General features: G+C 48.7%; 1 protein-coding gene across 2 annotated transcripts in view; it reads right to left on the reverse strand.

Annotated features, from left to right (window-relative positions):
- Nucleotides 1-585: 585 nt before the first annotated feature.
- LOC106590004 (AT-rich interactive domain-containing protein 4B) overlaps nt 586-23,651 on the reverse strand; it is a 194,444-nt gene continuing 171,378 nt past the window's right edge. For both annotated transcript variants that reach the window (XM_045710453.1, XM_045710452.1), the window contains 4 exons: nt 18,340-18,450; nt 10,997-11,257; nt 9,407-9,553; nt 586-1,704 (listed from right to left, as the gene is read on the reverse strand). In XM_045710453.1, coding sequence (XP_045566409.1) covers nt 1,565-1,704; nt 9,407-9,553; nt 10,997-11,257; nt 18,340-18,450 — 659 coding nt within the window. In that variant the 3' untranslated portion in view covers nt 586-1,564. The remainder of the gene's footprint in view (nt 1,705-9,406; nt 9,554-10,996; nt 11,258-18,339; nt 18,451-23,651) is intronic.

Raw genomic sequence — 23,651 nt, forward strand, 5'->3', positions numbered from 1 at the left:
CCACCTTGTTAAAAATCCCTGTGGAGAACACTGCTTCTCTCTACATCAACCTCTACAATCACTATGTTTAGAATAACCATATTTAGATAAACACCAATATCTGTCATGTACATCACCTGTCTCTCATTCATTTCTGTTCTACAGTCTAACGCTATAAACCTTCAGTCTAATGCTATAAACCTTCAGTCTAACGCTATAAACCTTCAGTCTAACGCTATAAACCTTCACTCTAACGCTATAAACCTTCAGTCTAACGCTATAAACCTTCACTCTAACGCTATAAACCTTCAGTCTAACGCTATAAACCTTCAGTCTAACGCTATAAACCTTCAGTCTAACGCTATAAACCTTCAGTCTAACGCTATAAACCATCGGGATGAAGAGAGTGAGAGGAGGGGGACAGAGAAAACATGTGGCAAGGTTACCTTGAGTACACACTACATGCCAATGTGGCATTGACATTCTGTATAGGATACAACAGAAGATGGCAGACTACACAGTACACGACATCCCTAACCCCATATTAAATAACCACATCAGACGTAATATAATTATAGCTTTTAGAAAACAGCTCTTATAAATGTCTATCAATTTATTTTATTTTATTATTTTATTATTTTTGTTGTCATTGTATTCTTCCAGCCGATCATCATACGAGTGCACTTAGCTTGCCAACGGAAACAGCTGTGGATATAAAAATGGTCCTCTGTCCTCCTGTTTGTTTCTCTGTCGTCTCTGGTCCCTGCTGTAGTTACAGGGTGGAGGTTGGTGTGGACGGGCCTGGGTGGAGGTTGGTGTGGACGGGCCTGGGTGGAGGTTGGTGTGGACGGGCCTGGGTGGAGGTTGGTGTGGAGGGGCCCTGGGTGGAGGTTGGTGTGGACGGGCCTGGGTGGAGGTTGGTGTGGACGGGCCTGGGTGGAGGTTGGTGTGGACGGGCCTGGGTGGAGGTTGGTGTGGACGGGCCTGGGTGGAGGTTGGTGTGGACGGGCCTGGGTGGAGGTTGGTGTGGAGGGGCCTGGGTGGAGGTTGGTGTGGACGGGCCTGGGTGGAGGTTGGTGTGGACGGGCCTGGGTGGAGGTTGGTGTGGACGGGCCCTGGGTGGGTTGGCTGTTCTGTTGGAAGGGTGTTGGTGTGGACGGGCCTGGGCCTCAGAAGGTTGGGAGGGTGAGGGGTGTCCTGGGCCTCAGAAGGTTGGGAGGGTGAGGGGTGTCCTGGGCCTCAGAAGGTTGGGAGGGTGAGGGGGTGTCCTGGGCCTCAGAAGGTTGGGAGGGTGAGGGGTGTCCTGGGCCTCAGAAGGTTGGGAGGGTGAGGGGGTGTCCTGGGCCTCAGAAGGTTGGGAGGGTGAGGGGTGTCCTGGGCCTCAGAAGGTTGGGAGGGTGTCCTGGGCCTCAGAAGGTTGGGAGGGTGAGGGGGTGTCCTGGGCCTCAGAAGGTTGGGAGGGTGAGGGGGTGTCCTGGGCCTCAGAAGGTTGGGAGGGTGAGGGGGTGTCCTGGGCCTCAGAAGGTTGGGAGGGTGAGGGGGTGTCCTGGGCCTCAGAAGGTTGGGAGGGTGAGGGGGTGTCCTGTCACCTACACTCTACAGACACCACAGAGTTCTGAGAGGAGGAAGAGGACGACACAGGAGTGTTGGCTAGCGTCAACATCACTGCTGCTGTTAGAGAGCTGGAGGACGGGGACGAGGAAGAGGAAGATGCAGCCACTGTACCTGGGGAGAAGAAACAAGATGGTGGTCAGATGATACAAAAACAAGATGGTGGTCAGACGGAGCAGAAACAACATTTAGAAGTCTGTGGTTTAGAAGTCTGTGGTTTAGTAGTCTGTGGTTTAGAAGTCTGTGGTTTAGAAGTCTGTGGTTTAGATGGTTTAGTAGTCTGTGGTTTAGAAGTCTGTGGTTTAGATGGTTTAGAAGTCTGTGGTTTAGAAGTCTGTGGTTTAGTAGTCTGTGGTTTAGATGGTTTAGTAGTCTGTGGTTTAGAAGTCTGTGGTTTAGAAGTCTGTGGTTTAGAAGTCTGTAGTTTAGTAGTCTGTGGTTTAGTAGTCTGTGGTTTAGTAGTCTGTGGTTTAGAAGTCTGTGGTTTAGTAGTCTGTGGTTTAGAAGTCTGTGGTTTAGAAGTCTGTGGTTTAGAAGTCTGTGGTTTAGAAGTCTGTGATTTAGATGGTTTAGAAGTCTGTGGTTTAGTAGTCTGTGGTTTAGTAGTCTGTGGTTTAGAAGTCTGTGGTTTAGAAGTCTGTGGTTTAGAAGTCTGTGGTTTAGTAGTCTGTGGTTTAGAAGTCTGTGGTTTAGAAGTCTGTGGTTTAGAAGTCTGTGGTTTAGAAGTCTGTGGTTTAGAAGTCTGTGGTTTAGAAGTCTGTGGTTTAGATGGTTTAGAAGTCTGTGGTTTAGAAGTCTGTGGTTTAGTAGTCTGTGGTTTAGAAGTCTGTGGTTTAGAAGTCTGTGGTTTAGATGGTTTAGAAGTCTGTGGTTTAGAAGTCTGTGGTTTAGAAGTCTGTGGTTTAGAAGTCTGTGGTTTAGAAGTCTGTGGTTTAGATGGTTTAGAAGTCTGTGGTTTAGTAGTCTGTGGTTTAGTAGTCTGTGGTTTAGAAGTCTGTGGTTTAGTAGTCTGTGGTTTAGAAGTCTGTGGTTTAGATGGTTTAGAAGTCTGTGGTTTAGAAGTCTGTGGTTTAGTAGTCTGTGGTTTAGAAGTCTGTGGTTTAGAAGTCTGTGGTTTAGAAGTCTGTGGTTTAGTAGTCTGTGGTTTAGAAGTCTGTGGTTTAGATGGTTTAGAAGTCTGTAGTTTAGAAGTCTGTAGTTTAGAAGTCTGTGGTTTAGTAGTCTGTGGTTTAGATGGTTTAGAAGTCTGTGGTTTAGATGGTTTAGAAGTCTGTGGTTTAGTAGTCTGTAGTTTAGAAGTCTGAAGTTTAGAAGTCTGTGGTTTAGTAGTCTGTGGTTTAGTAGTCTGTGGTTTAGTAGTCTGTGGTTTAGAAGTCTGTGGTTTAGAAGTCTGTGGTTTAGAAGTCTGTGGTTTAGAAGTCTGTGGTTTAGAAGTCTGTGGTTTAGTAGTCTGTGGTTTAGTAGTCTGTGGTTTAGAAGTCTGTGGTTTAGAAGTCTGTGGTTTAGAAGTCTGTGGTTTAGAAGTCTGTGGTTTAGAAGTCTGTGGTTTAGAAGTCTGTGGTTTAGAAGTCTGTGGTTTAGTAGTCTGTGGTTTAGTAGTCTGTGGTTTAGAAGTCTGTGGTTTAGAAGTCTGTGGTTTAGAAGTCTGTGGTTTAGAAGTCTGTGGTTTAGAAGTCTGTGGTTTAGAAGTCTGTGGTTTAGAAGTCTGTGGTTTAGTAGTCTGTGGTTTAGTAGTCTGTGGTTTAGAAGTCTGTAGTTTAGAAGTCTGTGGTTTAGAAGTCTGTGGTTTAGTAGTCTGTGGTTTAGTAGTCTGTGGTTTAGAAGTCTGTGGTTTAGAAGTCTGTGGTTTAGAAGTCTGTAGTTTAGAAGTCTGTGGTTTAGAAGTCTGTGGTTTAGTAGTCTGTGGTTTAGTAGTCTGTGGTTTAGAAGTCTGTAGTTTAGAAGTCTGTGGTTTAGAAGTCTGTGGTTTAGAAGTCTGTGGTTTAGAAGTCTGTGGTTTAGATGGTTTAGAAGTCTGTGGTTTAGTAGTCTGTGGTTTAGAAGTCTGTAGTTTAGAAGTCTGTGGTTTAGAAGTCTGTGGTTTAGATGGTTTAGTAGTCTGTGGTTTAGAAGTCTGTGGTTTAGAAGTCTGTGGTTTAGAAGTCTGTAGTTTAGAAGTCTGTAGTTTAGAAGTCTGTGGTTTAGATGGTTTAGAAGTCTGTAGTTTAGAAGTCTGTGGTTTAGAAGTCTGTGGTTTAGAAGTCTGTGGTTTAGAAGTCTGTGATTTAGATGGTTTAGAAGTCTGTGGTTTAGAAGTCTGTAGTTTAGAAGTCTGTGGTTTAGAAGTCTGTGGTTTAGTAGTCTGTGGTTTAGTAGTCTGTGGTTTAGATGGTTTAGAAGTCTGTGGTTTAGAAGTCTGTAGTTTAGAAGTCTGAAGTTGAGAAGTCTGTGGTTTAGTAGTCTGTGGTTTAGTAGTCTGTGGTTTAGAAGTCTGTGGTTTAGAAGTCTGTGGTTTAGAAGTCTGTGGTTTAGTAGTCTGTGGTTTAGAAGTCTGTGGTTTAGAAGTCTGTGGTTTAGTAGTCTGTGGTTTAGAAGTCTGTGGTTTAGAAGTCTGTGGTTCAGACCCGTGTGGCTCAGATGGTAGAGCATGGTGTTTGCAATGCCAGGGTTGTGGGTTCAATTCCCACTGGGGACCAATACGGGAAAAAAGCTACAGTACTACAGTACTACAGGGATGGCATTGGTCTCCAGCTACAGTACTACAGTACTACAGGGATGGCCTGGTCTCCAGCTACAGTACTACAGGGATGGCCTGGTCTCCAGCTACAGTACTACAGGGATGGCCTTGGTCTCCAGCTACAGTACTACAGGGATGGCCTGGTCTCCAGCTACAGTACTACAGGGATGGCCTTGGTCTCCAGCTACAGTACTACAGTACTACAGGGATGGCCTGGTCTCCAGCTACAGTACTACAGGGATGGCCTGGTCTCCAGCTACAGTACTACAGGGATGGCCTTGGTCTCCAGCTACAGTACTACAGGGATGGCCTGGTCTCCAGCTACAGTACTACAGGGATGGCCTTGGTCTCCAGCTACAGTACTACAGGGATGGCCTGGTCTCCAGCTACAGTACTACAGGGATGGCCTGGTCTCCAGCTACAGTACTACAGTACTACAGGGATGGCCTGGTCTCCAGCTACAGTACTACAGGGATGGCCTGGTCTCCAGCTACAGTACTACAGGGATGGCCTTGGTCTCCAGCTACAGTACTACAGGGATGGCCTGGTCTCCAGCTACAGTACTACAGGGATGGCATTGGTCTCCAGCTACAGTACTACAGGGATGGCCTGGTCTCCAGCTACAGTACTACAGGGATGGCCTTGGTCTCCAGCTACAGTACTAGAGGGATGGCCTTGGTCTCCAGCTACAGTACTACAGGGATGGCCTGGTCTCCAGCTACAGTACTACAGGGATGGCCTGGTCTCCAGCTACAGTACTACAGGGATGGCATTGGTCTCCAGCTACAGTACTACAGGGATGGCCTGGTCTCCAGCTACAGTACTACAGGGATGGCCTTGGTCTCCAGCTACAGTACTAGAGGGATGGCCTTGGTCTCCAGCTACAGTACTACAGGGATGGCCTGGTCTCCAGCTACAGTACTACAGGGATGGCCTGGTCTCCAGCTACAGTACTACAGGGATGGTCTTGGTCTCCAGCTACAGTACTACAGGGATGGCCTGGTCTCCAGCTACAGTACTACAGGGATGGCCTTGGTCTCCAGCTACAGTACTACAGGGATGGCCTGGTCTCCAGCTACAGTACTACAGGGATGGCCTTGGTCTCCAGCTACAGTACTACAGGGATGGCCTTGGTCTCCAGCTACAGTACTACAGGGATGGCCTGGTCTCCAGCTACAGTACTACAGGGATGGCCTGGTCTCCAGCTACAGTACTACAGGGATGGCCTGGTCTCCAGCTACAGTACTACAGTACTACAGGGATGGCCTGGTCTCCAGCTACAGTACTACAGGGATGGCCTGGTCTCCAGCTACAGTACTACAGGGATGGTCTTGGTCTCCAGCTACAGTACTACAGGGATGGCCTGGTCTCCAGCTACAGTACTACAGGGATGGCCTTGGTCTCCAGCTACAGTACTACAGGGATGGCCTGGTCTCCAGCTACAGTACTACAGGGATGGCCTGGTCTCCAGCTACAGTACTACAGTACTACAGGGATGGCCTGGTCTCCAGCTACAGTACTACAGGGATGGCCTGGTCTCCAGCTACAGTACTACAGGGATGGCCTGGTCTCCAGCTACAGTACTACAGGGATGGCCTGGTCTCCAGCTACAGTACTACAGGGATGGCCTTGGTCTCCAGCTACAGTACTACAGGGATGGCCTGGTCTCCAGCTACAGTACTACAGGGATGGCCTGGTCTCCAGCTACAGTACTACAGGGATGGCCTGGTCTCCAGCTACAGTACTACAGGGATGGCATTGGTCTCCAGCTACAGTACTACAGGGATGGCCTGGTCTCCAGCTACAGTACTACAGTACTACAGGGATGGCCTGGTCTCCAGCTACAGTACTACAGGGATGGCCTGGTCTCCAGCTACAGTACTACAGGGATGGCCTTGGTCTCCAGCTACAGTACTACAGGGATGGCCTGGTCTCCAGCTACAGTACTACAGGGATGGCCTGGTCTCCAGCTACAGTACTACAGGGATGGCCTGGTCTCCAGCTACAGTACTACAGGGATGGCCTGGTCTCCAGCTACAGTACTACAGGGATGGCCTGGTCTCCAGCTACAGTACTACAGGGATGGCCTGGTCTCCAGCTACAGTACTACAGGGATGGCCTGGTCTCCAGCTACAGTACTACAGGGATGGCCTGGTCTCCAGCTACAGTACTACAGGGATGGCCTGGTCTCCAGCTACAGTACTACAGGGATGGCCTTGGTCTCCAGCTACAGTACTACAGGGATGGCCTTGGTCTCCAGCTACAGTACTACAGGGATGGCCTGGTCTCCAGCTACAGTACTACAGTACTACAGGGATGGCCTGGTCTCCAGCTACAGTACTACAGGGATGGCCTGGTCTCCAGCTACAGTACTACAGGGATGGCCTGGTCTCCAGCTACAGTACTACAGTACTACAGGGATGGCCTGGTCTCCAGCTACAGTACTACAGGGATGGCCTGGTCTCCAGCTACAGTACTACAGGGATGGCCTGGTCTCCAGCTACAGTACTACAGGGATGGCCTGGTCTCCAGCTACAGTACTACAGGGATGGCCTTGGTCTCCAGCTACAGTACTACAGGGATGGCCTGGTCTCCAGCTACAGTACTACAGGGATGGCCTGGTCTCCAGCTACAGTACTACAGGGATGGCCTGGTCTCCAGCTACAGTACTACAGGGATGGCCTGGTCTCCAGCTACAGTACTACAGGGATGGCCTGGTCTCCAGCTACAGTACTACAGGGATGGCCTGGTCTCCAGCTACAGTACTACAGGGATGGCCTGGTCTCCAGCTACAGTACTACAGGGATGGCCTGGTCTCCAGCTACAGTACTACAGGGATGGCCTGGTCTCCAGCTACAGTACTACAGGGATGGCCTGGTCTCCAGCTACAGTACTACAGGGATGGTCTTGGTCTCCAGCTACAGTACTACAGGGATGGCCTGGTCTCCAGCTACAGTACTACAGGGATGGCCTGGTCTCCAGCTACAGTACTACAGGGATGGCCTGGTCTCCAGCTACAGTACTACAGGGATGGCCTTGGTCTCCAGCTACAGTACTACAGGGATGGTTTTGGTCTCCAGCTACAGTACTACAGGGATGGCCTGGTCTCCAGCTACAGTACTACAGGGATGGCCTGGTCTCCAGCTACAGTACTACAGGGATGGCCTGGTCTCCAGCTACAGTACTACAGGGATGGCCTGGTCTCCAGCTACAGTACTAGAGGGATGGCCTTGGTCTCCAGCTACAGTACTACAGGGATGGCCTGGTCTCCAGCTACAGTACTACAGGGATGGCCTGGTCTCCAGCTACAGTACTACAGTACTACAGGGATGGCCTGGTCTCCAGCTACAGTACTACAGGGATGGCCTGGTCTCCAGCTACAGTACTACAGGGATGGCCTGGTCTCCAGCTACAGTACTACAGGGATGGCCTGGTCTCCAGCTACAGTACTACAGGGATGGCCTGGTCTCCAGCTACAGTACTACAGTACTACAGGGATGGCCTGGTCTCCAGCTACAGTACTACAGGGATGGCCTTGGTCTCCAGCTACAGTACTACAGGGATGGCCTGGTCTCCAGCTACAGTACTACAGGGATGGCCTGGTCTCCAGCTACAGTACTACAGGGATGGCCTGGTCTCCAGCTACAGTACTACAGGGATGGCCTGGTCTCCAGCTACAGTACTACAGGGATGGTCTTGGTCTCCAGCTACAGTACTACAGGGATGGCCTGGTCTCCAGCTACAGTACTACAGGGATGGCCTGGTCTCCAGCTACAGTACTACAGGGATGGCCTTGGTCTCCAGCTACAGTACTACAGGGATGGCCTGGTCTCCAGCTACAGTACTACAGTACTACAGGGATGGCCTGGTCTCCAGCTACAGTACTACAGGGATGGCCTTGGTCTCCAGCTACAGTACTACAGGGATGGCCTGGTCTCCAGCTACAGTACTACAGTACTACAGGGATGGCCTGGTCTCCAGCTACAGTACTACAGGGATGGCCTGGTCTCCAGCTACAGTACTACAGGGATGGCCTGGTCTCCAGCTACAGTACTACAGGGATGGCCTGGTCTCCAGCTACAGTACTACAGGGATGGCCTGGTCTCCAGCTACAGTACTACAGGGATGGCCTGGTCTCCAGCTACAGTACTACAGGGATGGCCTGGTCTCCAGCTACAGTACTACAGGGATGGCCTGGTCTCCAGCTACAGTACTACAGGGATGGCCTGGTCTCCAGCTACAGTACTACAGGGATGGCCTGGTCTCCAGCTACAGTACTACAGGGATGGCCTGGTCTCCAGCTACAGTACTACAGGGATGGCCTGGTCTCCAGCTACAGTACTACAGGGATGGCCTGGTCTCCAGCTACAGTACTACAGGGATGGCCTGGTCTCCAGCTACAGTACTACAGGGATGGCCTGGTCTCCAGCTACAGTACTACAGTACTACAGGGATGGCCTTGGTCTCCAGCTACAGTACTACAGGGATGGCCTGGTCTCCAGCTACAGTACTACAGGGATGGCCTGGTCTCCAGCTACAGTACTACAGGGATGGCCTGGTCTCCAGCTACAGTACTACAGGGATGGCCTGGTCTCCAGCTACAGTACTACAGGGATGGCCTGGTCTCCAGCTACAGTACTACAGGGATGGTCTTGGTCTCCAGCTACAGTACTACAGGGATGGCCTGGTCTCCAGCTACAGTACTACAGGGATGGCCTTGGTCTCCAGCTACAGTACTACAGGGATGGCCTGGTCTCCAGCTACAGTACTACAGGGATGGCCTTGGTCTCCAGCTACAGTACTACAGGGATGGCCTTGGTCTCCAGCTACAGTACTACAGGGATGGCCTGGTCTCCAGCTACAGTACTACAGGGATGGCCTGGTCTCCAGCTACAGTACTACAGTACTACAGGGATGGCCTGGTCTCCAGCTACAGTACTACAGGGATGGCCTGGTCTCCAGCTACAGTACTACAGGGATGGCCTGGTCTCCAGCTACAGTACTACAGGGTTAGAAACGACATTTCTTCCTCCCTTTTTTTTAATTGCGGTTACCATAACAGCTCTGGTAGCAAATAAACTGTCAATTATGATGACTCACTCTCTCTCTCTTTCTTCTTGATGCGTTTGCGTCGTCTGTCGATGGAGGCCACCTCAGACTTGAGAGACAGGTAGTGGTTCCTGATGTCCTGCAGCTTCTCCTGGAGGAAGGAGATCCTCTCCAGACTACACATCTTCTCCAGGTCCGCTAGGGGAGGAGAGGAACAACATTTAAAGGAGAGGAATCAGTGGGATGTTTCAGAGTAGAAACATTGAAAGGAGAGGACTCTGGGGGATTTCGGAGTTGAAACATTGAAAGGAGAGGACTCTGGGGGATTTCGGAGTTGAAACATTGAAAGGAGAGGAATCAGTGGGCTGTTTCAGAGTAGAACGCTAAACCAAACAGTATAAAACTAGTCAGTCCTCTATCCATTGCCCTCGGTGTGATCACAAAGGGTTCTGTCTGGCAAATCTACTTGTACAGTAACAGACAATCTGGTGGGATGTAAATGAGAATTCCTGTAGCTGGCATCAATCTAGAGGGGTTGAGGCTCTGTGAAAGACAGCCAGGGTTGGTTGAGGCTCTGTGAAAGACAGCCAGGGTTGGTTGAGGCTCTGTGAAAGACAGCCAGGGTTGGTTGAGGCTCTGTGAAAGACAGCCAGGGTTGGTTGAGGCTCTGTGAAAGACAGCCAGGGTTGGTTGAGGCTCTGTGAAAGACAGCCAGGGTTGGTTGAGGCTCTGTGAAAGACAGCCAGGGTTGGTTGAGGCTCTGTGAAAGACAGCCAGGGTTGGTTGAGGCTCTGTGAAAGACAGCCAGGGTTGGTTGAGGCTCTGTGAAAGACAGCCAGGGTTGGTTGAGGCTCTGTGAAAGACAGCCAGGGTTGGTTGAGGCTCTGTGAAAGACAGCCAGGGTTGGTTGAGGCTCTGTGAAAGACAGCCAGGGTTGGTTGAGGCTCTGTGAAAGACAGCCAGGGTTGGTTGAGGCTCTGTGAAAGACAGCCAGGGTTGGTTGAGGCTCTGTGAAAGACAGCCAGGGTTGCTTGAGGCTCTGTGAAAGACAGCCAGGGTTGGTTGAGGCTCTGTGAAAGACAGCCAGGGTTGCTTGAGGCTCTGTGAAAGACAGCCAGGGGTTGGTTGAGGCTCTGTGAAAGACAGCCAGGGTTGGTTGAGGCTCTGTGAAAGACAGCCAGGGGTTGGTTGAGGCTCTGTGAAAGACAGCCAGGGTTGGTTGAGGCTCTGTGAAAGACAGCCAGGGGTTGCTTGAGGCTCTGTGAAAGACAGCCAGGGTTGGTTGAGGCTCTGTGAAAGACAGCCAGGGGTTGGTTGAGGCTCTGTGAAAGACAGCCAGGGTTGGTTGAGGCTCTGTGAAAGACAGCCAGGGTTGGTTGAGGCTCTGTGAAAGACAGCCAGGGTTGGTTGAGGCTCTGTGAAAGACAGCCAGGGTTGGTTGAGGCTCTGTGAAAGACAGCCAGGGTTGGTTGAGGCTCTGTGAAAGACAGCCAGGGTTGGTTGAGGCTCTGTGAAAGACAGCCAGGGGTTGGTTGAGGCTCTGTGAAAGACAGCCAGGGTTGGTTGAGGCTCTGTGAAAGACAGCCAGGGGTTGGTTGAGGCTCTGTGAAAGACAGCCAGGGTTGGTATCGGCACACTTACACATCTGGAAGCTCCACTTGTAGACGGATGGTGTTCTGCCATGGTGCTCTCTGTGGTGAGGGTGGTGGCGGTCGTGGGCCCCATGCTGCTGCTCCTTGTGGTACTTATGGCTGGATGGAGGGGTGTGTCCATCAACCTGTCTCTGGCTGAGACACTTGGGCGAGATGGACCCCTTCATGTCTGCTGCACCATGGGTCTTGGAGGCTGAAGACTTAGCCATACACTCACCCACTAACTGGTCTTCACTGTCACTGCTGTGGGCTGTAGGAGGGAGGGGATGGCAGGGCAGAAAGGAGAATAGGGAGACAAAAGGAAAATATTAATTAAGTGGGTTTGACACCTACTCCTGTTGCCTGCTGCTTGGATTCCACCTGGTGATCTGTTCACCGTCTGCCCTGGCCTGTCTCCCCCCTCTCTGTTCACCATCTGCCCTGGCCTGTCTCCCCCTCTCTGTTCACCGTCTGCCCTGGCCTGTCTCCCCCTATCTGTTCACCATCTGCCCTGGCCTGTCTCCCCCTCTCTGTTCACCATCTGCCCTGGCCTGTCTCCCCCTCTCTGTTCACCGTCTGCCCTGGCCTGTCTCCCCCTCTCTGTTCACCATCTGCCCTGGCCTGTCTCCCCCCTCTCTGTTCACCGTCTGCCCTGGCCTGTCTCCCCCTCTCTGTTCACCATCTGCCCTGGCCTGTCTCCCCCCTCTCTGTTCACCATCTGCCCTGGCCTGTCTCCCCCTGTCTGTTCACCATCTGCCCTGGCCTGTCTCCCCCTCTCTGTTCACCGTCTGCCCTGGCCTGTCTCCCCCTGTCTGGTACAGGCACCCCCACCACACTCCCCCCTCTCTACGAGCTTTCGCTCGCCTCCAGCACACAGGCACTGTTAGGGCGAGTGACTCTGAACTTAAAATGGCCCCAAGTCGTTATATATATTTTTTAAATTGTGCATTTTGCTATTTGCCTCATGACTCCTGCAGACTTTGTTGACAACAAACTTTCTTTACCCAACCGTGAGACCAACTGTTTGTTCCCACACTCGGGATTCTGACTCTCTATTGGTTACAGACTTTTGGCCTCCCATCCTATTCTGACCACCTCTCGCTGGCTTTGTGTTCATGTTACCTGATGAAATTGCTGTATAATATGATCTTGTTGCCATCTGATGCACATTCAGATGTCATAAATCAGCACTGCAGAGCTCTCCCTGTCCTCTGCCGGGCCCTGATTGTATTACTGCTGATGATATCTGGAAATGTGCATGTACAACCTGACCCATCTACTGTTGCTAGCCCCAATTCTGACTTGTGCTCTGATATCTGCTTCACTGATTTCTGCTCTCGTAAAAGCCAGGGTTTTCTGCACGTTAACACTAGAAGCATATTACCTAAAAAAGATCAATTAAAAGTGTGGGTTCACAGCTCCAATCCAGATGTGTTGGTCATTACTGAGACGTGGTTAAGGAAGAGTGTTTTGAACACTGATCTTAACCTTTCACGTTATAACCTTTTTCAGCAAGACAGATCTTCCAAAGGTGGAGGAGCGGCAATCTTTACCAAGGATCACCTTCAGTGCTCGGTTGTCTACACCAAGTCTGTCCCCAAACAATTTGAGATGCCGGTTTTAAGCATTAAACTTTCAAATAAACTCAGCAAAAAAATAAACGTCCTCACTGTCAACTGCGTTTATTTACAGCAAACTTAACATGTGTAAATATTTGTATGCACACAACAATATTCAACAACTGAGACATGAACTGAACAAGTTCCACAGACATGTGACTAACAGAAATAGAATTTGTCCCTGAACAAAGGGGGGGTCAAAATCAAAAGTAACAGTCAGTATCTGGTGTGGTCAACAGCTGCATTAAGTACTGCAGTGCATCTCCTCATGGACTGCACCAGATTTGCCAGATCTTGCTGTGAGATGTTACCCTACTCTTCCACCAAGGCACCTGCAAGTTCCCGGAGATTTCTGGGGGGAATGGCCCTAGCCCTCCGATCCAACAGGTCTCAGACGTGCTCAATGGGATTGAGATCCGGGCTCGTCGCTGGCCATGGCAGAACACTGACATTCCTGTCTTGCAGGAAATCAAGCACAGAACGAGCAGTATGGCTGGTGGCATTGTAATGCTGGAGGGTCATGTCAGGATGAACCTGCAGGAAGGGTACCACATGAGGGAGGAGAATGTCTTCCCTGTAACGCACAGCGTTGAGATTGCCTGCAATGACAACAGGCTCAGTCCGATGATGCTGTGATACACCGCCCCAGACCATGACGGACCCTCCACCTCCAAATCGATCCCGCTCCAGAGTACAGGCCTCGGTGTAACGCTCATTCCTTCGACGATAAACGCGAATCCGACCATCACCCCTGGTGAGACAAAACTGCGACTCGTCAGTGAAGAGCACTTTTGCCAGTCCTGTCTGGTCCAGCGGCGGTGGGTTTGTGCCCATAGGCGATGTTGTTGCCAGTGATGTCTGGTGAGGACCTGCCGTACAACAGGCCTACAAGCCCTCAGTCCAGTCTCTCTTAGCCTATTGCGGACAGTCTGAGCACTGATGGAGGGATTGTGCGTTCCTGGTGTAACTCGGGCAGTTGTTGTTGCCATCCTGTACCTGTCCCGCAGGTGTGATGTTCAGATGTACCGATCCTGTGCAGGTGATGTTACACGTGGTCTGCCACTGCGAGGACGATCAGCTGTCCGTCCTATCACCAATCCCACAATGTATGACTCCAAACACGCAGAAAAGGCTACTCACTTTGATGTTATCCTCACAAATAATCCTGATAGGTATCAGTCTGGTGTTTTCTGTAATGACCTTAGTGATCACTGTTTTACAGCCTGTGTTCGTAATGGCTGCTCAGTGGAATGACCTGTCCTGATTTGACATAGACGCTTGCTAAATAACTTTAACGAGCAAGCCTTCCTTCATGAACTGGCCTCTGTAAAATGGAATCAGCTTGATCCCCTCTGTTAAATGGTATAGAATCAGCTTGATCCCCTCTGTTAAATGGTATAGAATCAGCTTGATCCCCTCTGTTAAATGGTATAGAATCAGCTTGATCCCCTCTGTTAAATGGTATAGAATCAGCTTGATCCCCTCTGTTAAATGGTATAGAATCAGCTTGATCCCCTCTGTTAAATGGTATAGAATCAGCTTGATCCCCTCTGTTAAATGGTATAGAATCAGCTTGATCCCCTCTGTTAAATGGTATAGAATCAGCTTGATCCCCTCTGTTAAATGGTATAGAATCAGCTTGATCCCCTCTGTTAAATGGTATAGAATCAGCTTGATCCCCTCTGTTAAATGGTATAGAATCAGCTTGATCCCCTCTGTTTAATGGTATAGAATCAGCTTGATCCCCTCTGTTAAATGGTATAGAATCAGCTTGATCCCCCCTGTTAAATGGTATAGAATCAGCTTGATCCCCCCTGTTAAATGGTATAGAATCAGCTTGATCCCCCCTGTTAAATGGTATAGAATCAGCTTGATCCCCTCTGTTAAATGGTATAGAATCAGCTTGATCCCCTCTGTTAAATGGTATAGAATCAGCTTGATCCCCTCTGTTAAATGGTATAGAATCAGCTTGATCCCCTCTGTTAAATGGTATAGAATCAGCTTGATCCCCTCTGTTAAATGGTATAGAATCAGCTTGATCCCCTCTGTTAAATGGTATAGAATCAGCTTGATCCCCTCTGTTAAATGGTATAGAATCAGCTTGATCCCCTCTGTTAAATGGTATAGAATCAGCTTGATCCCCTCTGTTAAATGGTATAGAATCAGCTTGATCCCCTCTGTTAAATGGTATAGAATCAGCTTGATCCCCTCTGTTAAATGGTATAGAATCAGCTTGATCCCCTCTGTTAAATGGTATAGAATCAGCTTGATCCCCTCTGTTAAATGGTATAGAATCAGCTTGATCCCCTCTGTTAAATGGTATAGAATCAGCTTGATCCCCTCTGTTAAATGGTATGGAATCAGCTTGATCCCCTCTGTTAAATGGTATAGAATCAGCTTGATCCCCTCTGTTAAATGGTATAGAATCAGCTTGATCCCCTCTGTTAAATGGTATAGAATCAGCTTGATCCCCTCTGTTAAATGGTATAGAATCAGCTTGATCCCCTCTGTTAAATGGTATAGAATCAGCTTGATCCCCTCTGTTAAATGGTATAGAATCAGCTTGATCCCCTCTGTCGAAGGACCTTCTTTTTTTGATATTTTCAGTGTTTCAATGTTAACGAACCTCCATAAAGAAAATGAGAATTAAAAACGGGTTCAGCCCCTGGTTCGACCGCGATCTTGCAGAGTTACTCCACCTCAAGAATTGCATTTGGCGACAGGCTCAGCACAAGTATACTCAGGCTGACTGGCTGTCGTTCAGGCAAATGAGCCTGAGTGCACTTATTTCCATCTAGAAGGCCAAAGTTACTTTAAGGAGCAGTTCTCTCTCTGTGGGTCTAACCTCAAGAAGTTCTGGAAAACGGTAAAGACCTGGAGAATAAACCCTCCTCCTCACAGCTGCCCATGTCCCTTAATGTTGATGATGTGGTTGTTACTGACAAGAAGCACATGGCTGAGCTCTTTATTCACCACTTCATTAAGTCAGGATTCCTATTTGACTCAGCCATGCCTTCTTGCCAGTCCAACATTTCCTCATCTCCCAGCCCTTCCAATGTGACTATCCCCGATGCTTCTCCCTCTTTTTCCCCTGCCCTGCTACAAAGTTTCTCCCTGCAGGCAGTCACTGAGTCTGAGGTGCCAAAGGAGCTCCTGAAACTTGACCCCAAAAAAACATCTGGGTCAGATGGTTTAGACCATTTCTTCTTTAAGGTTGCTGCTCCTATCATCGCCAAGCCTATCTCCAACCTTTTTTAACCTGTCTCTCCTTTCTGCGGAGGTTCCCACTGCTTTGAAGACAGTCACGGTTTGTTCTTTAAATAAAGAGGATCAGCATGATCGCCCAAACTGTTATAGGCCTATTTCTCTTTTGCCCTGTTTATCAAAGGTGTTGGAAAAACGTGTCAATAATCAACTGACTGGCTTTCTTGATGTCTATAGTATTCTCTCTGGTCTGCAATCTGGTTTCCACTTTGGTTATGATGTCACTGCAACCTTAAAGGTCCTCAATGACGTCACCATTGCCCTTGATTCTAAGCAATATTGTGCTGCTATTTTTATTGACCTGGCCAAAGCTGTTGATATGGTAGACCATTCCATTCTTGTGGGCTGGCTAAGGAGTATTGGTGTCTTTGAGGGGTCTTTGGCCTGGTTTGCTAACTACCTCTCTCAAAGAGTGCAATTTATAAAGTCAGAAAATCTGCTGTCTTAGCCACTGCTTGTCACCAACGGAGTACCCCAAGGCTCGATCCTAGGCCCCACGCTCTTCTCAATTTACATCAACATAGCTCAGGCAGTAGGAAGCTCTCTCATCCATTTATGTGCAGGTGATAGTCTTCCACTCAGCTGGCCCCTCCCCGGATTTTGTGTTAAATGCTCTACAACAAAGCTTTCTTAGTGTCCAAGCTTTCTCTGCCCTTAACCTTGTTCTGAACACCTCCAAAACAAAGGTCATGTGGTTTGGTAAGAAGAATGCCCCTCTTCCTACAGGTGTGATTACTACCTCTGAGGGTTTAGCGCTTGAGGTAGTCACCTCGTACAAGTACTTGGGAGTATGGCTAGACGGTGCACTGTCCTTCTCTCAGAACATATCAAAGCTGCAGGCTAAAGTTACATCTAGACTTAGTTAACTCTATCGTAATCGCTCCTCTTTCACCCCAGCTGCCAAACTAACCCTGATTCAGAGGACCATCCTACCCATGCTAGATTACGGAGACATAATTTATAGATCGGCAGGTAAGGGTGCTCTCGAGTGGCTAGATGTTCTTTACCATTCTGCCATCAGATTTGCCACCAATGCTCCCTACTGTAGCCCTCATCCTCCACATACAACACCCGTTCTGCTAGTCACTTCTGTTAAGTGTCCCCAAAGCACATACATCCCTTGGTCGCTCTCTTCATTCAAAGACTCAATCATGGACACTCTTACTGACAGTTGTGGCTGCTTTGTGTGATGTATTGTTGTCTCTACCTTATTGACCTTTGTGCTGTTGTCTGTGCCCAATAATGTTTGTACCTGGTTTTGTGTTGCTACCATGTTGTGTTGCTGCCATGCTGTGTTGCTGCCATGCTGTGTTGCTGCCATGCTGTGTTGCTGCCATGTTGTGTTGCTGCCATGCTGTGTTGCTACCATGTTGTGTTGCTGCCATGCTGTGTTGCTGCCATGCTGTGTTGCTGCCATGCTGTGTTGCTGCCATGTTGTGTTGCTGCCTTGCTGTGTTGCTGCCATGCTGTGTTGCTGCCATGCTGTGTTGCTGCCATGCTGTGTTGCTGCCATGCTGTGTTGCTGCCATGTTGTGTTGCTGCCTTGCTGTGTTGCTGCCATGCTGTGTTGCTACCATGCTGTGTTGCTACCATGCTGTGTTGCTGCCATGCTGTGTTGCTGCCATGCTGTGTTGCTGCCATGCTGTGTTGCTGCCATGCTGTGTTGCTACCATGTTGTGTTGCTGCCATGCTGTGTTGCTACCATGTTGTGTTGCTGCCATGCTGTGTTGCTGCCATGCTGTGTTGCTGCCATGCTGTGTTGCTGCCATGTTGTGTTGCTGCCATGCTGTGTTGCTGCCATGCTGTGTTGCTACCATGCTGTGTTGCTACCATGCTGTGTTGCTGCCATGCTGTGTTGCTGCCATGCTGTGTTGCTGCCTTGCTGTGTTGCTGCCATGCTGTGTTGCTGCCATGCTGTGTTGCTGCCATGCTGTGTTGCTGCCATGCTGTGTTGCTGCCATGTTGTGTTGCTGCCTTGCTGTCATGCTGTGTTGCTACCATGCTGTGTTGCTACCATGCTGTGTTGCTACCATGCTGTGTTGCTGCCATGCTGTGTTGCTGCCTTGCTGTGTTGCTGCCATGCTGTGTTGCTACCATGTTGTGTTGCTGCCATGCTGTGTTGCTGCCATGCTGTGTTGCTGCCTTGCTGTGTTGCTGCCATGCTGTGTTGCTGCCATGTTGTGTTGCTGCCATGCTGTGTTGCTGCCATGCTGTGTTGTCTTATTGGTCACTTGTTATGTGGTGTTGTCTCTCTTTTTGTGATGTGTGTGTGTGTGTGTGATGTGTGTTGTCCTATATTTATATTTATATTTATTTATTTTTTGAATCCCAGGTCCCTGTCCCCCACAGGAGGCCTTTTGGTAAAAGTATTCCCCATTTGTAATGAACTGACTTACCTAGCTAAAGAAGGCCCAGATGCCCTAGCGGGGGGCCAGATTCCTCAGTACCTAGTGGTGCTGTTCTTCCTTACCAGTTTTCCTGTTGTTCTTCCTGGGAGGCACTGAGCTCTTTCTGTTTGGTTTGGGTTTCTTCGCTGCTCCACCTGCCTGCTGTTCCTTCTGACGCTTGTGACTGGCAGACACTGGAAGGTGAAGACGGGAAGGACAGGGGAGACTTGAGTGAAAGTGTATAAACAAACAAAGCCTGTCAAACATCTCCAAACTAAAATGGAAAGAGGAACAAGAGTAGTCAATATCTGCTAAGCTTTCTATCACTTTAACTAGATGTGAACTTTTAATCAAAATTTTGGATCCTTAACGTTAAAAAAAAAAAAAATCCAAAACAGAAAAACAATGTTTTTTTTTTCCTTCACATTAAAATCACAGTGCAGTAATCACAAAACATATTTTCTGTGTTGTAGCCTAACTAGACAACAGGCTATAAAGGCCATGGGAAAGTTGGGTCATTTAAATAAAACCAGAAGAGGTGAACTTTACGCTAAACTGGTGAATTTGCCAGGGATGCAAGACAGATTACCAAGACATATGTGTACGGTTCTGCCTGCCCCCTCTCCATCCCTCGCCTGTTGCAAAACATTTCTTAAATGGAGCGAAACGGGGAGTAACATGTAACTCTTTAAACTGTTGCTTTTTATATTTTTAAGTATAAATCCACTACGTGACCAAAAGTATGCGGACACCTGCTCGTTGAACATTTCATTCCAAAATCATGGGCATTAATATGGGCATTAATATGGAGTTGGTCCCCCCCCTTTTGCTGCTATTACAGCCTCCACTCTTCTGGGAAGGATTTCCATTAGATGTTGGAACATTGCTGCGGGGACTTGCTTCCGTTCAGCCTCAAGAGCATTAGTGAGGTCGGGCGATTAGGTCTGGCTCGTAGTCGGCGTACCAATTCATCCCAAAGGTGTTTGATGGGGTTGAGGTCAGGGCTCTGTGCAGGCCAGTCAAGTTCTTCCACAACAATCTAAACAAATCACTTCCGTATGGACCTCTCTTTGTGCACGGGGGCGTTGTCATGCTGGAACAGGAAAGGGCTTTCACCAAACTGTTGCCACAATGTTGGAAGCACAGAATCGTCTAGAACGTCATTGTATGTTGTAGCGTCAATATTTCCCTTCACTGGAACTAAGGGGCCCGAAGCATGACAAACAGCCCCAGACCATTATTCCTCCTCCACCAAACTTTACAGTTGGCACTATGCATTGGGGCATTCTCCTGGCATCTGCCAAACACAGATTTGTCTGTCGGACTGACAGATAGTGAAGTGTGATTCATCACTTCCACTGCTCCAGAGTCCAATAGCGGTGAGCTTTACACCACCCCTGCCGACGCTTGGCATTGCGCATGGTGATCTTAGGCTTGTGTGCTGCTGCTCGGCCATGGAAACCCATTTCATGAAGCTCCAGACAAACAGTTCTTGTGGTGACGTTGCTTCCAGATGCAGTTTGGAACTCGGTAGTAAGTTCTACACACTTCAGCACTCGGTGGTCCCGTTCTGTGACCTTCTGTGACCTTGACCACTACGCAGCTGAGCAGTTGTTGCTCCTACACGTTTCCACTTAACAATCACAGCACTTAAAGTTGACCGGGGCAGCTCTAGCAGGGCCGAGATTTGACCAAACTGCCTTGTGGCATCCTATGACGGTGCCACATTTGAAAGTCACTGAGCTCTTCAGTAAGGCCATCTTACAGCAAATGTTTGTCTATGGAGATTGCATGGATGTGTGCTCTATTTATACACCTGTCAGTAACGGGTGTGGCTGAAACAGCCGAATCTACTAATTTGAAGGTGTGTGTGTGTGTGTGCGCACACAGTGCATTTGGAAAGTATTCGGCCCCCTTGACTTTTTACACATTTTGTTACATTAGTCTTTATTCTAAAATGGATTAAATTGGAAAAAAACTATCTACACACACACTACCCCATAATGACAAAGAGAAAACAAATGTATTAATAATAAAATGTTCAAGTCTGGGCTCTGGCTGGTCCACTCAAGGACATTCAGAGACTTGTCCCTAAGCCACTCCTGCTTTGTCTTGGCTGTGTGCTTAGGGTCGTTGTCCTGTTGGAAGGTGAACCTTCGCCCCAGTCTAAGTTCCTGAGTGCTCTGGAGTAGGTTTTCATCAAGGATCTCTCTGTACTTTGCTCCGTTCATCTATCCCTCGATCCTGACTAGTCTCACAGTCCCTGCTGCTGAAAAACATCCCCACAGCATGATGCTGCCACCACCATGCTTCACCTTAGGGATGGTGCCAGGTTTCCTCCAGACGTGATGCTTGGCATTCAGGCCAAAGGGTTCAATCTTGGTTTCATCAGACCAGAGAATCTTGTTTCTCATTTCTCTGACTCCTCTAGGTGCCTTTTGGCAAACTCCAAGCGGGCTGTCATGTGCCTTTTACTGATGAGTGGCTTTCGTGTGGCCACTCTACCATAAAGGCCTGATTGGTGGAGTGCTGCAGAGATGGTTGTCCTTCTGGAAGGTTCTCCACAGAGGAAGTCTGGAGCTCTGTCAGAGTCACCATCGGGTTCTTGGTCACCTCCCTGACCAAGGCCCTTCTCCCCCGATTGCTCAGTTTGGCCGGGCGGCCAGCTCTAGGAAGAGCCTTGGTGGTTCCAAACTTATTCCATTTAAGAATGATGGAGGCCACTGTTCTTGGGGACCTTCAATGCTGCAGAAACATTTTTGGGGTATTGGTCCCTTTCCCCAGATCTGTGCCTCGACACAATCCTGTCTTCGACCTCCATGGCTTGGTTTTTCTGTTATGACATGCACTGTTAACTGTGGGACCTTTTTATTGACAGGTGTGTGCCTTCCCAAATCATGTCCAATCAATTGAATTTACCACAGGTAGAGTGTTGGAGGCTATTTTAACACTGGAGTGATAGATGTGCAGAAGATGAATGTGCAAGTAGAGATACTGGGGTGCAAAGGAGCAAAATAAATCAAATAAATAATAGTATGGGGATGAGGTAGTTGGATGGGCTGTTTACAGATGTGCTATGTGCAGTGATCTGTGAGCTGCTCTGACAGCTGGTGCTTAAAGCGAGGAAAGGGGTGGTATACAGAAGAAAGCCCTATTTGGTAAAAGACCAAGTCCATATTACGGCAACAACAGCTCAAATAAGCAAAGAGAAACGACAGTCCATCGTTACTTTAACACATGAAGGTCAGTCAATCTGGAAAATGTAATATTTCTTCAGGTGCAGTCGCAAAAACCATCAAGCGCTATGATGAAACTGGCTCTCATGAGGACCGCCACAGGAAAGGAAGACCCAGAGTACCTCTGCTGCAGAGGATGTTCATTAGTCACCAGCCTCAGAAATTGCAACCCAAAGGAGGAGGACCCAGAGTTGCCTTCAGAGTTCAAGTAACAGACACATCTCAACATCAACTGTTCAGAGGAGACTGCGTGAATCGGGCCTTCATGGTCGAATTGCTGCAAAGAAACCACTACTAAAGGACACCAATAAGAAGAAGAGACTTGTTTGGGCCAAGAAATACGAGCAATGGACATTAGACCGGTGGAAATCTGTCCTTTGGTCTGATGAGTCCAAATTTGAGATTTTTGGTTCCAACCGCCATGTCTTTGTGAGACGCAGAGTAGGTGAACAAATGATCTCCGCATGTGTGGTTCCCACCGTGAAGCATGGAGGAGGAGGAGGTGTGGGGGTGCTTTGCTGGTGACACTAATTTATTTTGAATTCAAGGTACACTTAACTAATTTGTAGACCATACAGTGAAATGCTTACAAGCCCTTAACCAACAATGTAGTTTTAAGAAGAAAACATTTATAAAAGAAAACAGAAAAATAACATAATTAAAGAGCAACAATAAAATAACTAATGAGGCTATATACAGGGGGTACAGAGTCGAGGTAATATGTAGGTAAAGAAACAGAGTAGCAGCAGTGTAAAAATGGGGGTGGGGGGGGACAATGCAAATAGTCCAGGTAGGCACTTGATTAACTTTTCAGGAGTCTTATGGCTTGGGGGTAGAAGCTGTTAAGTCTTCTGGACCTAGACTTGGTGTTCCGGTACCACTTGCAGTGTGGTAGCAGAGAGAACAGTCTATGACTAGGGTGGCTGGAGTCTTTTGCAATTTTTTGGAGGGGCCTTCCTCTGACACCGCCTGGTATACAAGTCCTGGATGGCAGGAAGCTTGGCCCCAGTGATGCACTGGGCCGTACGCAGTACCCTCTGCAGTGCCTTGCGGTCGGAGGCCGAGCAGTTAACATACCAGGCGGTGAAGCAACCAGTCAGGATGCTCAAGATGGCGCAGCTGTAGAACCTTTTGAGGACCCATGCCAAATTTTCAGTTTCCTGAGGGGGAATAGGTATTGTGGTACCCTCTTCATGACTGGCTTGGTGTTTTTTGAACCATGATAGTTTGTTGGCGATGTGGACACCAAGGAACTTGAAGCTCTCAACCTGCTCCACTACAGCCCAGTCGATGAGAATGGAGGCATGCTTGGTCCTCCTTTTCCTGTAGTCCACAATGTCATTTGTCTTGATCGTGTTGAGTGAGAGGTTGTTATCCTGGCACGCGTCTCTGACCTCCTATAGTCTCATCTTTGTCGGTCATCAGGCCTACCACTGTCATCGGTAAACTTAAGGATGGTGTTGAAGTCGTGCTTGGCCGTGCAGTCATTTTGAGGGCACTATGGATTTCGAACGGTGAGCTGTAATCAATGAATAATCTCTCGTAGGTGTTCTTTTTGTCCAGGAGTGAAAGGGCAGTGTGGACTGCAATAGAGATTGCATCATCTGTGGGGCGGTTTGCAAATTGGATTGGGTCTAGTGTTTCTGGGATAATGGTGTTGTGAGCCATGACCAGCTTTTCAAAGCAATTCATGGCTACAAATGTGAGTGCTACAGGTCGGTAGTCATTTTGGTAGGTTACCTTGGTGTTCTTGGGCACAGGGGCTATGGTGGTCTCCTTGAAACATGTTGGTATTACAGACTCAGTCAGGGACAGGTTGACCAGCGCAGGTTGGTCAGCGCATGCTCGGAGTACACGTCCTGGTAATCCGTCTGGCCCTGCGGCCTTGTGAATGTTGACTTGTTTAAAGGTCTTACATCGGCTACGGAGAACGTGATCACAGTCGTCCGGAACAGCTGATGCTCGTTTCAGTGTTACTTGCCTCGAAGCGAGCATAGAAGTCATTTCGCTCGTCTGGTGTCACTGGGTAGCTTGTGGCTGTGCTTAGCCTTTGTAGTCTGTAATGGTTTGTAAGCCGGTGTAGTACGACTCAATCTTAGTCCTGTATTGACGCTTTGCCTGTTTGATGGTTGGTCGGAGGGCATAGCGGGATTTCTTAT

The sequence above is a fragment of the Salmo salar genome, chromosome ssa28, assembly GCF_905237065.1.
Source record: "Salmo salar chromosome ssa28, Ssal_v3.1, whole genome shotgun sequence".
In the NCBI taxonomy this organism is placed as follows: domain Eukaryota; kingdom Metazoa; phylum Chordata; class Actinopteri; order Salmoniformes; family Salmonidae; genus Salmo; species Salmo salar.